Here is a 15,984-nt window from a genome sequence, read left to right as displayed (position 1 = left end):
GGTGGTCGAGAGAGATAGACAGAGGAGAGGACGGTGGGTCGATATCTCTGCACAACTCTTTTCACCCTTGTCCACATAAAAGCCGAGAGAACTATAGATGAACGCATAGTGGCGCTTTATCGTAATTTCAACAAAGACGCGAATGTGGTACCTCCTCGTAGGCGCGATGAGCGGTCTCAACAACAGTTCGGAATTTTTCGTCCTGACCAGAAAAGCGGTGCAGAGAAGGAAGGAGTAAACCATATTAGAGAGAAAAAGGGCGTTGATAGACAGCTGGATTCCAAGACAAGCAGACAGGGAGTGTCAATACAGACACTTGTTCCAGCAACAATGACCGCAAGAAACCTGCGATACCGGTATCCAAGGATCTTATAAATCTCCCTTGAATTCTACGTCGCGCAGCAGCTCTCCACCTACATATATATATATATATGTATATATATATATATATATATATATGTATATATATATATATATATATATATGCATCATTGCCTACACATAAAAATATACACACATATACATATGCGTACCTATACACATGCTTGTATACGTATATATATATATATATATATATATATATATATATATGGGGGTGCATATTTTAAACGCTGCGATGACGGAAGCTGGTTGTCCAGGGCATAGGCTTCAAATTAGAGAGCTGTGGAGTTGAAAAAAAGTGTTTGTGACCCATGAACCACAGTCTCCAGTGTTGACTGTGCAGCCAAGAGGGGACCTGTGCCACTTCCGACATATAGCGACAATAGTCGGCTTTCATTTTCAGATAGAAGGCCTTGCAGTCCGTGCTGGTCGCCGTTGGTAGTAAATCTGGAAGGGCACCCAGCAAAGCAGAGAGCACCCCAGTCGATGTCGAGGGAGAGAAACGTGGAACAGAGGGAAACGGAAACCACCAGCGACAGCGGACCGGCAGTGGTCGGCAGCGAGTAGCACGAGTTTCGAAAAGAAAGCGCTGTGTATGCTTCTTCTCCGAAAATTATTGATCTTACATAAAGTAGTGCATCTCTATTCATCTGTACGTCTGGCCGTGGGGTGTTCGTGATCTCCTCAAGCAGCCGCTTTCTTTTCCGTTTCGTTCTCCGCATTCAGAAGCCCGCAGTGGTACAAAGGTTTTTCCAGCGAAAGGCGTGCACGACCACAGCCTCAGAATGCGAGAAGCCGACACCAAGGTGCCTTTTTGTAACCAAAATTTTCAAACTTCTACGCGCTGGCAGGCTTAGGTGTTTCCGGATAAACACCTCTCTACTTGGGTGTAGAAACGTATCTTTAGAGATACTGATGGACGCTTGTAAATATGCGTGGGTGCTGCCAGGTCTGCATATGACTCGCTGAAATAAAAAGTATATATGATGTGTGTGTATATGGATAGACGTTCATGAATGCGTTGGAGAGAAAAGCGAGTCACCATGCGAAGCGTTTCTTTCACTGATGCGATACGATGGTGACGAAAAGGTGTCTTACGCTTGTCGATCAACTGGGTGACCTCGTCGCATGTGGCCTCCAGCTGAAGCTCGAGACGCCGGCGGTAATTGGTGAGGAGATCCTAAGATTTCCGACATACAAACGGGTTAAATCCTAAACACTTCACCGTCAGCTGCATCCTTTAGACTTCGTACCGACTGTGGTGTTGGGACACAGGTATCACCTTTACGTAAGGAAGTTGCTCCAAAACAACCGGATCGTGCTGGCTAGGTGAACCAGTCACGTGTCAAAAATTCAGTTCGTGGAAGCTCCTTTGCCTTCCATGGACAGCGTGACTTTATTTCTGAAAGACCATATCCTCCGTGGTTTTGTCTCAACAGCTGCGGCCTCGCAGAATCTCCGATTCTCGCGGAGAACGGTCCCTCGACAGTGGCTGTTTCTCGCGCAGCGTGTAGACAGGCGGAAAGACAAGCGTGAACGTGTTGCTTGTGTCTGCGTCGGTCCACACAGACAGATATCCTTTTTCTCATGGTGCAGTGAGTCAGGTCGCGCGGGCCAAAACGAGGACACTGAATCTTCAACACACATGTGAAGCAGGAACCCGTACGTACATACTGCGTATTCATATTTACGCACACAAATGTCTATATATATATATATATATATATATATGTGTGTAGAGATAGAGGAAGCGGTGATAGATAACTGGTTAGACGATCGGGAGACAGAATAGGGAGAGTGGCGTCGGGGAACAGAGAGAGGCGAGAGAGCAAGATTCGCAGGAGAGGTACGCGCTCAGAGTTAGATAGATTCCAAGAAGAGCGAGAGAGTGGCAAGGCAACCATGTCAAGTTCTCTGAAGGACAGTTCTTCAAAAAGCCCACCAGTCGAAGAGAACCGGCGTCGAGGTCGCGTTGCTCGATGAGAGCGAGAGACCGCCAGCTGGATCGGAAACCGCCGACGATATTTTTGTATCCAACTAAGAGAGGAAACCAAGGAACAGCTGGCACGATGATTCGGAGAAGGAAAAAGTCGGGAAAACCTCGCAGTCCGGAAAAAACGTCGAACTCACAGAGGAATGGACATGCTGTACTCGGAACTGTATGGTTCGAAGCCGCAGCCGCAGGCACAAGAGTATGCAGGTATGTGGAGATGCTCGTACACGTATCTGTCTGAATCTACAGACGTATCTGCATCTGTCTCTGCGTAGATCTATACGTACGTGGTAAAGCATGTGTACCCGTTAGAGTTTAGGCAACAAATTCTGGTGCTTTTCTGGTTTGGGCGATACTTTGAATCGCCAAAAGGCTCGGGGTCTTGTTCTTTTCGTGGCGTCACGGGCGGACGTCCTCTGTCAGACGCTAGATTCGACCTCAGGTAAGAAATATGGATGTGGAATAGCCCGAACGTCGTGAACCATTGAAATCCGACACAAGCTTCTACCATGCGATGCACAGAAGACGAAAAGGCGTTTGAAATTACTGGGCTGTATTTAGTTAAAAAAACAACAGGCGAACAAGCGATTCGCTGCCCATTTGACTAGCAAGCTTCTGGGAGCTAGTTGTGTCTAGAAGGCTACCTAGGGTGTGCGATCGTACCCGACAGCAGATTCCTCTCTTCGTCGTTCAGCTCCTGGCCGGATTCCACAACCTTCCTCATGAAGTGAACCTGTAGGAGAAATAAGCAAATTGAGCCTTTGCCGCGTTTTCCTCGGATAATCCCCTCTTGTTCACGGATCCGCTGCCTACGTGAGAAGCCCTTAGACACGAATAGGGAAAAGAACCTTTCCTGGCTCGCGCAAGCGGCGTTTCTTGTTGAAGCACCAGTTGTCTGGCGCGGTGCGGCAGAAAACTGCGAAGTCGCAAAAAGTTCTTCACGTCTCCATGCCCAGTGGTTTTCACGGGTGTACACATCGCTTAGATTACCTGCTGGAATTAACCGTCATGTAAACAGCTCACGGGGTGTCATGATCAAGCTACGGCACACACATTCACCTTTGTCTGACCTGAGCAGGTGTAGCCCAGAAGGACAGCTTTATTCAGTAAGAGGACCCGTTCGGTTCTTTGTTGGCCTCAGGGTAAGTAGACCCTCGACAGTGAGTCTCGGAGATTAGAATCGGGAAAGGCTGTGCACGCGTTCTACGTCGTGACCGAATAGCTTTAGAGTGTCTCCAAACATATTTTTTTCTCTAGAAACGCAATCCACATCCAATTGCTGTCACGGAGTGCCAACACGTCCCGTCGCCTCTTCCCACGACAAAACGGCTGCCTTGCTCTTTTTAAGATCGCGTGCTGGTATTATACCACCATGCGAGTTTATTTCTCCAACTAACAGTGAAATGTCTGAATGGAAAGTGCAGGGAAGTGCGCACATGTGTTGCTCGTGTATGACTCTGAGCAACTGACACAGCGTAGGAACTGAGAAGCTCGAAATAATTTCCGCTTGTTTACGCGACTACTCTGGGGCCCCTTCAGCTCTGCCAGTTCTCCTCTCTGTTCATCCTCACCAGATCCTCGTAGCGCTCAGTCTCTTCGGCCAATCTGGCCATGTACAAATTCTCCTCTCGCGCCATTGTGAAGTCGATTTCCGGTTCTTGGTGTTTGCTTATTTGGCGAGAGTTTCCCTCTCTTGCCTGTCGCTCGAGCCTTGACGTGACGGGTGCTGTTTTCAGTATCGAAACGCGGAGCCGCGATGTGCGTTGCTTGAAAAGGTAGAGGCGGAACAGTCCAGATCTCTGCTGTCTGTTGCGAGCGGCAGGCGCACTCCCCATCTACAACTTTCTCGCGAGACGCTTTTTCAGGCGGGCGTAAGGGAATATTGTTAAGAGTGGGTCATGAAGCGAAACACGAAACAGCGGTTTCCCTCTGTTTCGGGGCTCTTCTGGCGGTTTGTGTGGTAGGACTTCCGATGGGAGATATTCGGCCGCTCTAGTGAAGAGAAAACAATCACGCCAGAGAAAGCACTGGTCAGCAAACAGTCTGGGGACATGCTGCGGACAATGGCAAGAAGTCAGCGCTTGCGACAGAAACGAATCTGCAGATTTACAAGTGGGTCAAATGGATCGTCTCCTTGATGGCAGCGGACGTGCCACACATAGGTAGGCATGCGGTATGGAATTGTGCGTTCTGAGATGCTCAAGGGGATTAGGAGCTAGGTAGGTAGACAAACAGTTTTTTTCGTGGATTTGCCTGTGTCTTTGGAAAACTCCCCGTTGTGGAAAGCAGGCGCAGTCGTCGGTTTGGAAAACTGAGTAAAACGACCATGCACCACTCTTGTGTGGCCGTCAGCAATTATCTGCTTTAGATTCTTGGGTTCGTCGCTTCCATGCTTCCAGTGATAGGAAGCAGGTGGGTTGTAAATGCGACGGAGAGAGTCTTGGTTTTCTCCCAGAAACAGTGCGGAAACAGGGAACAAATCCTATGTTGCGACAACGGCAGGGCAGCATGCGTCTCTCCCTGCCACAAACATCATTATTTTGAAGAAAAATTTTCGCCTGAGAAACGGCGTCCATGCTCAAACATCCAGGCAAAGGACGACCGACTTTCCACACGCGTTCTGAGGGCCCCAACAACTACGCATAGCTTACAGCTAGTCACTCAATTCCTGCATGTTTCTGCCAGTAACATATCACCGGATGAAACATTGTATTCGCATTTAGTAAGAACGCTGGAAACCTTAGAACTGTGTTACTTTCAATGACCTGCTGCCTCGTCATTTTGTCAAACTCTCGGGGGATCTGACTGCCAACCTCACCGGTAAGTGGCACAGCAATGGAAACAGTGCGTATCGGCTCCAGAGGCAGAACTGGCTAGTGTCCAGCCAGAGAAGGCCATCTCATTTGGCAACATCTTTTGTAAACTGTTCCGATAGACTCTCTAGTGGGTTAGGAAACCTACCAGGCTCTTGGGTGGATTTCCTTTACAGGCTACCGATACAAAATGTGCCCTGTGAGAGTGTTGAGACACCCTCTCACCCGACAGGCAGGCGCGTATTGCTGTCATTCGATATATCACGCCGCAACAACTCGATCCTGGGGCCCCTAGTCCGAGGGAGAACGAGTTTCATCTCTTGCGTATAGCTTACCTTATGGCCTGTCTCGTGGCGCTTCGATATCTCTGCAACGCAGCAGAGCATGGTGCCTTACGCGCAAGAGCGCGTCATTCTTTTTGCTGTCCTGTGAGCTTCCCCTTTGTTTTGCTTCAATCCCGGGGTTCCCAATAGTGTCAACAACGTTCAATGTTTCCAGTGAAATCAAACGTCAAACTCATTCCAGCGGCTGGACCCGCCTCCCTTGTATCGAAATCAGAAGGTTCTCACGCTCTCTCTTCCTCGACCATCCCGTCCCACTCTGCGCCACAAAACCCACTGTTTTCACATGAAAAGGAGACAAAGTGCAGCAAAGAGGTTGGGAAACGAGGGACCCTGGCCGCAATTCCAAAAAAGACGGAGCTCCTGTCCAAATCTTGCCCCCCAAGGAGATACTACCGCCCACGGCCCGGTCCTTGTGAACATTGGGGCACCTAGTCCTCATCAGCGACACGAACACATATTCTTCTATTGTTTGAACGGCCAGATGGGGAGGAGATAGTGCGGTAGACACAAATTTCCGTGCTGGATGTCACTGCTTTTCGGTTTTCCAGACCGCGCACAGATTCTCTTGCCACACTGACACCCGCAGCAAGCATGCTAACGCAGAAAGTTGTATTTTTGGCGTGTCTTGTTTCTTTGCCAGAGTGCTGTGGGATACGAGCCAGATTGGTTCGAGTTTGAAACTCGTGTCGCACTGTCTCGGAACGTCTGTATCAGGTGAGCCTTTAAGCTCACCTTCAGAACGCCCTACGCCAATAAGAACCTTTTCGTCTCTTTCCAATTTATCCACATATGTGTCTCATCATGGCGTTCCAGCAACGTGTGCCAGAACTCTACTGTTCTCGTTCCGGGTCCTCGAGGATTTCGAGTAGACTCTGGCCTTGTTTTGTCGAGACACCTTCTCTCGATCGTACCGAGGTGACAATACCGTTGTAGGGACTTCTGATCACCGTTTCCATTTTCATGGCTTCCATAACTGCTAACAGCGCGTTCTGCAGAGTCAAGAAGGAAACGAAGCAGATACGGCTTGGATGTTTGCTTCTCTTCGTTTGCTCGTACGTGTTTAGGTCTGTGCCGGAGCTTTTATAAAGTAGGTTGCCGCATCTTCTTGTGTGCTTTCCGTACCTTCGTAACATGCTCGCCTTCTTTGACTGCAACTTTAATAACTGTTCCATTCATGGGCGCCCGCACCTCACAAACTTTTCTCTGTTTTCGGGCTCCCTCAGGATCATCTCGATACGTGAAGGACGTTAGAACCTATAGGACACAGAAGATGGGTGTCAACTGAGCGTCCTTCAGAAAAGAACCACCTTCTCCAGACCGCTTTCAGCGCCTTTCCATAATTCGTTCATTATTATAACTGTGTACGCAAAAGCAGATTCCAAGATGTGATAGAGCAAGATCATTACGCATCGAGGTCGATTAAACCAGGTGAACGTACCCAGACAGATGGTAATGCGGGTGGGACAATGCTCTAAATCGGGTGATACGCGATTGTCTAACCTTTCCGAGTGGCAGCTTTGCGCCGAGCATCCGTCCACCTGAGAGGCTTTGGCCATCATGGGGGTCATCCATCCTCTCCGCTGAACTGGTTTTCCCCAAGTGTTCAGTTCCAGAGAAAGAGTCCCCGGTCTCCATGTGGCATTCTTCAATCTCACGTTGACTCGCTCCGGAGTCGAATGGCGGAGAAGTCGAAACGGCAGCGCGCAGATAGACTGTCTCTCTTCCAGATTGTTGAGAGGTGGTGATGATCAGAGCTGGCACAAGCTTTGTCTGGAAAAGACACAATTTCTCTCAGATACAAAAAGGAGCACACACGTCAGCAAATGCACGTAGGGGGGTATACCATCTCTAGCCGGATGATGTAAAAAACACGAGTACCGTACCTAGCTGCTTAATTTCTTCGCTTTCTACTGCGACGGGACTCCGCGACAAAGTTGAGGCGAGAGAGCTCGGTAGCTTGTCCGGTAAAGTCAGGGGAGTTTTCAGGAAAGCTTATTTAGAGATAATGAAGCTTCCTGTCAGTAAGGGCCACTTGTAGGATGCATGGCAAACGCTATCCATGCTTCCTCAAAGTTTCCGTAGAAACTTACAATAATCTTTCCTCAGTAGTCACCCAGGGTGGGTGTTTTGCCCCATGGCAATTGTAATTAGTTAAGCAAAGCCTGCCTTCGAATCGAAAAGGACATAGACTATGAGGTGACACGCAACTTCGCAACTTCGGCGTAAAGCCCTAGAGCACCGTCGCAGAGCTTCTCCTGAAGAAGGAACTTAAGAGCTGGGAACTGAAAAGGTAGGTAGCGATTGTTACCTCTCGTCGTGTTGCGAAATTCTCTTCAGCGAAAGAGTCGGTCTCCTCAGTGCCCACTTCAGCCACACCAGAATACGCACAAAACGTCTCTTCTACGTTGTACACCAGTCGCCCCTCTGCATCCACAGCAGCTGCAGATGAAAACGAGGAGCAACAAGAGGCATAAGACTGTACGTTCTGTCAAGTGGCTAGAGAACAACGAGAATTCAGATATTACTCGAAACTAGGATGTCCATTCCCAAGTATCTTCACTTTCTCTTCTAGTCTGTAACCTGGCAATGCTATTTTGGATCAAGTCCCTACTCTGTGCGCAGGGTTCAGTTGATCATTCCAGCTCTATCCATGAATCGCTGCATTATCCGATTCGCATGTCAAACATGAGTCTCTCTTTTCGTGGTCGTACTTCGCCAGGTATCTCGCGTCCAGTTCCCGTCTGACTTGCCTGTCACGCGCATCGCGCCTTCGCCTCCAAAATAATCTCCGCCTTGGACATTTTCGATCTGCGTCGCGGCGGTGTCCGAAAACGGCGCCTCTGTCTCCATGGCAACATTGTCTGTTATTTTATCAGATGCGCTTTTCTGAATCCTCAGCAGCGAAAAAAAGAATCCAAACGCGAGAACACGCTGATCCCTAGGTTCTGCGAAACGCACGAGGCTAAAAAGAGATATTTCCAAACCTTGAAAGCACAAGTGGCAACCAGCACATTCCTTATGAGCCCATCTTCATACCGTCGTGCCTCGGTTTTCCCGTCACTCGATCCGAACGTTTTTTAACGTGAAATGTCTTCCCCCTCTCCTACAATGTTTTACTGTAGTTCTCTGGATAGTACGAGACGTTTTGCTTATCACTTACAGCTTCCACTCATAATAGTAGTACCCTCCATCCGCGGAGACAAGTGGACGGGAATTGGTACTTGCAGTACAGAGACCGACCACTTACACTTCTATACGTGTACACGTTTTTGCATACAAATCTTGGCGCACTCTGATCGTATACAAACAAATAAATACGCTAGGTAGACGCTTCGTCGTGTGGTGTACACCTCGATATATGCATATAAGTGCTATACTTTTACGTGATCGTCTTCTGCAAGGCAGACGCAAAATCTGTATGTAGATCCCTTCGTCGGTTTCCACGCGGGGGATGTAGAGGGTCTAGAGGTTTCCGCTCGATTGTCCTCGTATGGCATCCTATTTGTTAATACTGTGTCTCTTATCGTCTCGCTGTGTCTCGGTGCTTGCTCCGCTTCCTGTCCGTCTAGGTCGGACGTCAATGCTACAAATGATTTTCTCGAATAAGATGCCGAAGGCACCTCCAACACCCAGACACGAGCTGTCACTGCAAATGCTTGTTGTTCAGCGAGTTGCTGGTCTCCGTTTCCATTGCACACCACACCCCGTGTTTGCGCCTCCTTCCAACGCGAAAATTGCGCACTGCCAACGACAGGCACATCAGGTGCCGGCTGAGCCGAATTTCGTTCCTGCTCCTCTCGAGATACACCAAAAGATGCTTTTCCACACAGGGGGTCTACCGTGTGTGGAAGGCGACAGCTGGAATTTGTTTTACTTGGAACCTCAGACTGCTGGTGATCGTGAATGGCGATTGACGCAGAGACCGTCAGATGGAAGTCAACAGGGACAGTAGGAAGATTCACTCGAAAACCTAAAGGCAGATCAGTATGGAAGCGGAGGACCGACCACAAGAGTGTGCGACTACGTGATCTGAGCATGCGTTCATACACCAATGTTTACACAAATTGAGACGACCGCCAAGGGATATGGGTGTTCAGGACACGGCATTCATCTATTTGTATCTCTGCGTGCACAGTTACCAAGAAGAGAGCCACAGGTGGGGCAGCAGCAGTTAATCACAGGGACGCCAGGCAGTTTCACTAGCACTTATTAGAGTTGTTCTGTGTTTTCATACACAGTAGAACAAATCTTAAGCAGAGAGAAGTTGTGGGTACATAACATCTTGTGCATCAAAAGGCATTTGTGCATACCAACGCAGACATGCAACACACGAAACACAGAGAGAGTTGATAGGATCCTGCAACGGACCTTCCCACCTGTAAAATCCGCCCAAGGCATTTTGGAAAGGAGTGCAGAGATCGGAGAAACTGGAGAGAGCGGTGACGAGGAGTTTGCTCCTGGATATTGAAAACATAGCGCTGGAGGAATACCCATGGCTGCAGCCGTAGCTTCCAGAGTCCGCTTATGCTGCAAATGCACGTGGACACAAAGCCGCTTGAAAACTGATGAAGACTTCTACCGAAAACCACACGCATAAGGGACTCAGCACAGGAGCAGGTGCCCGTCGAAAACGGAAGATCGAGACGACCAACAGCATGGATACACCTAGAGGAAAAAAGAGCGAATGTGAACAGCGAGTAAGGAGGTAGAGCTGATGCAGGGAGGGAAACAAGAGCAATCCAGAGCTCATCTCCGCTAAAGCAGTAGTGAAGAATACTACACGAAAAGCTGCTCTGTTCATTGTAGAGTTCTTCTCTCGCCCAAGGGAATGTCTGTTACCTCATGAATTCGTGATAAAGCCTTGCATCTATTTGTCGACGAACAGACGGGCTGGGCGGTAAACAGTCGCTGTAGCAGTTTGTGCGTTGCTGGTCGGGCAAAACAGGACCGCAACGAATGGGGAACAGCAGACGGCAAGCATGGACGCAAACCACGAGACGTGTGATAAGGCAAGCAAGCCTAACGGAGGACTTAAATTTCTGCCATCAGCGACGCTTCTTCGTCTGTCTGATCTGCTTTCTGTTTGCCTCAATTCTTTTCACTTCTCAAAACTACCTGACCTCATGGATAGTCATGACAGCCGAAGACAGGGCGAAGAGAAGTCTTTTCGCGCTTTCGTGTAATTGCGGCCTTCCACTCGGCTCCGTTCCGTCCTCAGGCTGGCTCCGGCATTCCGTGTGCAAACTTCTCCGGCTCTCCCGGATTCGCCACTGGACGCCCTGACGATCGTTCACGGTTTTCATTATGTTTTCCTCTGACAAAAGCTCGTCGTGGAAGGTTCCTTTTTTCACCACTTCCTGGGCTGCAGCATGCGACGGAGTGCCCGCCGGTTTCGCCGGGCTTCCACCATCTTCCCCGCGTTCTGTTTTTTCGAGTTCGCCGCTCTTTTGCTCTGACAGCACTAGGTGAGCTGTCGCAAAACGAAAAGTGTGGAAACGTACCGCGCAATTGTCGTGTGTGCCAATGACTTTGCTGTTTCCATAAGAGTGGAAGGTGTTTTCTTGTCTCTTCGAAATATATATGCGTATTTTTGTCGCTGGTGAATTCTCGAGGAACGCATGCGCTACAATGTGTGGAAATGTCTCTTCTATGCACTCATCGGCGCCGACTGATGAAGATCGGGAAGGGTCGGGAACTGTTGCCTCTCCGTATAAGCGTATGCCCTGTGGTTCCTCCGTGTATCCCTCAGGAATGATTTCAGTTGACGAAGGCCCCTTAGAAGACCCCACGTCAATTACTGTGGCAACTTGGTTGTCGCGTGCACGAGTAGCCGACGCCTTGGCTATGCCCACTACATAGCGAACAAAATGACGAGAATCTGTTCTTGTTTGCTGCATAAAGGAGGCAAGGTTATGCCTGATTGTCCGATGGAAGTGCTTGTGCACTGAAAGAAGTTTGGAGGCCCAAGGATGGAAAACAGGTGCGAAAGGTACCCGGAGACAGAGAAAGAAACTCAGAGGAGGCATAGTCTCGAGGAAAGAAAAAAACTGACGCCTGATAAAAAGTCAGTGCGAGTCAAAACAGCTGCATGTGACAAGCCTGCGATGCTGCTGCACCGAAGACCTCTGTCGTCTCTTCACAACCACCTCGACTTGAAGCTCTGGAAGTGAAAGAAACGCATTTCAGGATAACCTGAATACCCGATCTCTCATGTCTACTAGTTGAATATGGAAAACTGTACTTGCACACGACCACGGAGCACTTCGCTCGTAGGTAACTACATTTTATGTCAAAACGAAGCAGCACGACTTTCCATTCAAGGATGGTAGTATTCCTTTGTGGAGAAAAAATCAAACAAAACAGCTTAAGGTTGTACTCATCAAATTGTCAATTTAGACTGGAGTGATTATGTCAGGGGGGCGGGATGTGGGCCTCCCTCTGTATGCGCGCCGAAAATGAGAAACCGGCTTCTCGGGAGGATGTCAGAAGAGCAACGTTCTGCCACGAGGGGAGGATCCGAGAAAGAAGCTTTATGAAATATCCGAAGCCAGCTACAGCATTGATGTTCTCTTCAGTTTGAAGTCACACATATAGCAACAAGCGACGATATAGCATTCCTTTTCGTCTCTTCCACGCCAATTTGAAACAGTTCGCCTCCGTCTCGCTTCCCCGACGTGTGAGTCACGTACGTCGCCGCGACTTTTTCCGGAGAAACGAACACTTTACGTGTGAGAGCTTCTTATTTCAATCAGTCATGTGTGTCACAAGTTTTATGCTGGGGCAGCGGTGAACCGGACTATTTCCGTGTAACTGTATACGCCGAACGACTCGACCATGAGAACTGGCAGTGCCTGCCAATATTATGTATGAAAACGGCATATCTTTCGAAAGGTTGTTTCACAGTGTGATTGTCTACAGCGGTCACGTGAAATGGGTGGGCACATTTCTGTGAAGGGGATAGGTTATTCCGATCACGCCCAAGTGCTATCACTATCCCGCACAGTACGGTTGTGGATAAGGGCTTCTTAAAGGAGAAGCTCTTTTTGTTCCGTGGCGAAAAAAGGCTATTGTGCCCTCTTTCGGCACTCCCGTAGCATATTTCGGGGCACGCAAACTCATTCTTCGTTAGTCAGTCTTTTGAGATCCTCAGGAACCACTCTATACCATTCACCCTGTACCACAAGCCGGTTTCAGAAAAGCATCCCCCTTGCTTCTGAATTGTCATGGTGCCTCCATGTGTGCTTGGTTCGGTGTTGGTGGTTGTAGTGACGGTGTGGTTTTCTACATAGGGTGCATCGAAGAATGAAGTCACTTTCAACTGGTGTAGTGCCACCCTCATCTCATGGAGAGCGCGCAATTAAAGCGTGGCCCGTCGAGTGTGGATTTCGACACGTCAGACGCCTAATCGTAACCGCGGCGCCACGAAAACTCGGATGATATCTTAGACTTGGAATCATGGTGTCCCACAAACCAAAAAGTCAAGACGACCCCGATCCGTATGTTAACAGTAAATAAAACTATTTGGTGGGTTCATCACAAAGCCAGATAGGCGTGCAGGGGCACTGAGGCAACTGTGAACTCATCAGCATGACTGCGAGATTTCCCTGTCCCGACGTGCTCGAAAAGAAAGTAGATTCGCGCAGCTACAGAGAGCTTCTCCGCTAACGCAGCTAAGGCGTGAGACACATACTCGGCATTCTCGTATAAGCCTATCATTGTTAGTCCCAGTTGTTTTGTCGCCAGCGATTCCCGGTGACAAGGGCGCAAAGCATGACTTATCAAAACTATATTTAGTGTATGCGCACCAATATCTCCAGCTATATGGATCACTTGTGTTTCCTTTTCTTCGGCAACGACGAAGCCCACAACTCCTTTCTCGCGCCAGATAGACTTGTGACGGCATTGCGCCTATGCAGAGCCGTGTCCTGTTACAACCTAGTTCTTGCAGCGGCACCTTCGGCCTCTCCCTGGCGAGAGACGGAAGAACCGGGAACAAACACTTCTTTTGAAAGTAGCACCAGAACCGCGCCTGCGTCGTCCATCGAGAAATCGCTTTTTTCGCTCTGGATGCCCATCGAGTGTACGTTTGTACCGGGTATAACCGGTGCCTCGACATGAATATACGAATGGATACAGTTACGTACAGTCGTGGGCATGCACATACATAAACGTCTAAGCCAGAGATGGAAAACGTCTCCTAGATTGACGCTTCTCTTCTCGGCTGTTTCCCCATCACACGTGACGCGTCAACCTTGGCACAGATACGGCGAAACAAAGCGCGAAGAGTCAGCAGAAAAAATTTGCTCTCTCACGTAGTAGACGACGATCCGACACAAAAAAAGCTCGTACTGCATACACGCGTACTGTCAAATCCCACCACTAAATCTGTACACTTGTTTGTAGCACACACTTGTTCACACAGCTTTAAGTGGAGTGGTAATGGTAACTGGGGCTGTGAAGACATCAGGGCGGATATACGCTCGTAACGCGGTACACACGAAACGGGCCTGTGAAAACAGTGAGTGAGATACTACTGAAGCCCGCAAAAGACCGATCGAAATGACGACCTGATTTGCCTCTGGATCCCTGCCGTTTCCCTCCGACCACTCACGCCGTTTGTCTCGACCAGAACTGGGATCCGGCGACCCCCTTCGGTCGAACGGGTAGACGGAAAAGAAGACACAGAAACAATTCTACACATCCCTCTTTAGCACAGCCACTCCGCACAAGCAGACACGTATCAAATACACATATATCACTTCGTCACGTCTGTGACGACATGCACAAGTTAGAAAAAATGTTTGGATGTACATGTAGGGCGCACGACCAAAGCATACAACGGCGTTCGTGCAAAAACGTAGAACGGCGCACCCAGAAAAACTGCGAGTCCTATTTTGCGTGGCACGCGTTTCCCTGGGAGCGTCTTCCAAGTTTTCCCCTACCGCGGTCTCTCACGCAGTACTCACTGAAGTGAATCGGGACTTCGGCGAGGAGAGGGCGTCTCCTGGGTCTCCGGAGAGTGGCACGCGAGTGGCGCTTGGTTCCTGAGGACAGCCGCCACAGAAGCGACTCGCTGCGTCCTCGCTGCCTCCTGAGACGCTCTAGAGAGCCTCATCTTGTTCCTTTGGACTGCTCCCCTCCGCAAGGCCCACAGGCAAAAAACCGGAAGCGCCTGGTAACCCTGCAGAGGACGACCCTCGGATTAAGTCGCATGTCAAGTTTCTTGCACACGAAGTACCCAAAACACGTCTCGACCGCCGAAGGAACGGACCGAGGGGAAAGGCAACATGCGCCTTCACCCTCTGGGTCTGTGCCAACGCATTTCCATTCAGCTCTGCACATCACGAGTCCCTTGCGTGGACACGTACGTATCCGTCCACGAGCACACACGCGCAGCGTTGCAGAAAACACAGGGCTGTCCCTTTTGCGAATCCCCAAGTTCCTTACGACCCCCGCGTCCACGATATCGTCGATTAATATACCTCTCCACTAGTACGTCCATGTAAACACGAATACACACACACACACACACTGGAAATTCAGTCACCCTAGAAGACCGCGTCTTGCTACAGTGCTGCGCGGACAACGCCTAGTGGACGGAAGGTAGACACGACGTCCGCCTTCTCACCTCTGAGCGAGTGCTATGCGCCGGCACTGCGCTTGTCCGTGTGCGGAACACGCATCTCTACAAAAATAGCGATAGCGTCGATCTGGGAGACATCCCCCGCTTAACACCGGGGGAAAAATAAACACTGGGCGCGAAAAAAAAGAAAGCGCTGGCTACGCGGAACAACAGGCAAAAATATGGCAAAACTCCTATCCTAGCTTCTGTCCATCGCTTACAGTGAAAAACCACGTTGTCCACGCGACCCGAAACTGATGTGCACCCGACGCCCTTCCGACGGCGAAAAATACAAATGTCGTCTCCTCACACGCACATGAACACTGCAGGCACACTAACCGGCACGTACATTCACACAGACAACAGGGGCTCGTGAAATCACACACAAGGACGCAAGTACACCAGTGAAATCAACACTTCAAATTCGCACGTCACCCCGCAAACACAGCTGCGTGAGGCCAAAAGTCCCAAAAATACGCACGCGCGTACACGCGCAAACACATCCACCTAACATCCACATATACACAAAGGCACACACGAATACACATACGGACACCTGCTGGCCGACGACAGTCGCTGGCCACCACTTTAACGAAAGACACACTTTTTCGAGAGGGAACCATGAGACAATTGTTCCAGAAGAGAACCACGAGTCAGCTCCCTCTCCGTTTTCTAGTCGCAACCACAAACATGAGCCCCGTGCGACGGCCTTCCCCCCACCCCCATATGATCCTGCACTCCTAACTCCAGGAGTGGCACCTCTCTGGCACTCTCGTCGCGAAGCCCTTGCAGAAGGACAATCCTTCATCAATACATACACGCACGTGTATG

At 49.5% G+C, this 15,984-nt stretch overlaps 2 protein-coding genes across 2 annotated transcripts; both read right to left on the bottom strand.

Annotated features, from left to right (window-relative positions):
• Positions 1–1,734: 1,734 nt before the first annotated feature.
• Positions 1,735–4,209, bottom strand: TGME49_269582 (hypothetical protein; the record flags this gene model as incomplete). The annotated part of the gene is made up of 4 exons (XM_018781550.1): positions 1,735–1,932; positions 2,324–2,418; positions 3,038–3,107; positions 3,946–4,209. The coding sequence occupies 4 exons, from the start codon at positions 4,207–4,209 to the stop codon at positions 1,735–1,737; spliced, it is 627 nt and encodes a 208-aa protein (XP_018636587.1).
• A 1,835-nt stretch (positions 4,210–6,044) lies between these two features.
• On the bottom strand, positions 6,045–11,909 carry TGME49_269600 (biotin-requiring enzyme domain-containing protein). The gene is made up of 8 exons (XM_018781552.1): positions 10,652–11,909; positions 9,908–10,058; positions 8,909–9,501; positions 8,282–8,417; positions 7,840–7,970; positions 7,032–7,301; positions 6,654–6,785; positions 6,045–6,520 (listed from the first exon to the last, which is right to left on the bottom strand). Exons 1-8 carry the CDS (start codon positions 11,555–11,557, stop codon positions 6,362–6,364), a joined length of 2,478 nt encoding a protein of 825 aa, XP_018636588.1. The 5' UTR covers positions 11,558–11,909; the 3' UTR covers positions 6,045–6,361.
• Between the last annotated feature and the right edge of the window lie 4,075 nt (positions 11,910–15,984).

Source organism: Toxoplasma gondii, chromosome VIII, assembly GCF_000006565.2.
Source record: "Toxoplasma gondii ME49 chromosome VIII, whole genome shotgun sequence".
NCBI lineage: Eukaryota > Apicomplexa > Conoidasida > Eucoccidiorida > Sarcocystidae > Toxoplasma > Toxoplasma gondii.
Note: the sequence above shows the minus strand (reverse complement) of the source record. Positions and strands in the feature narration are given on the sequence as shown.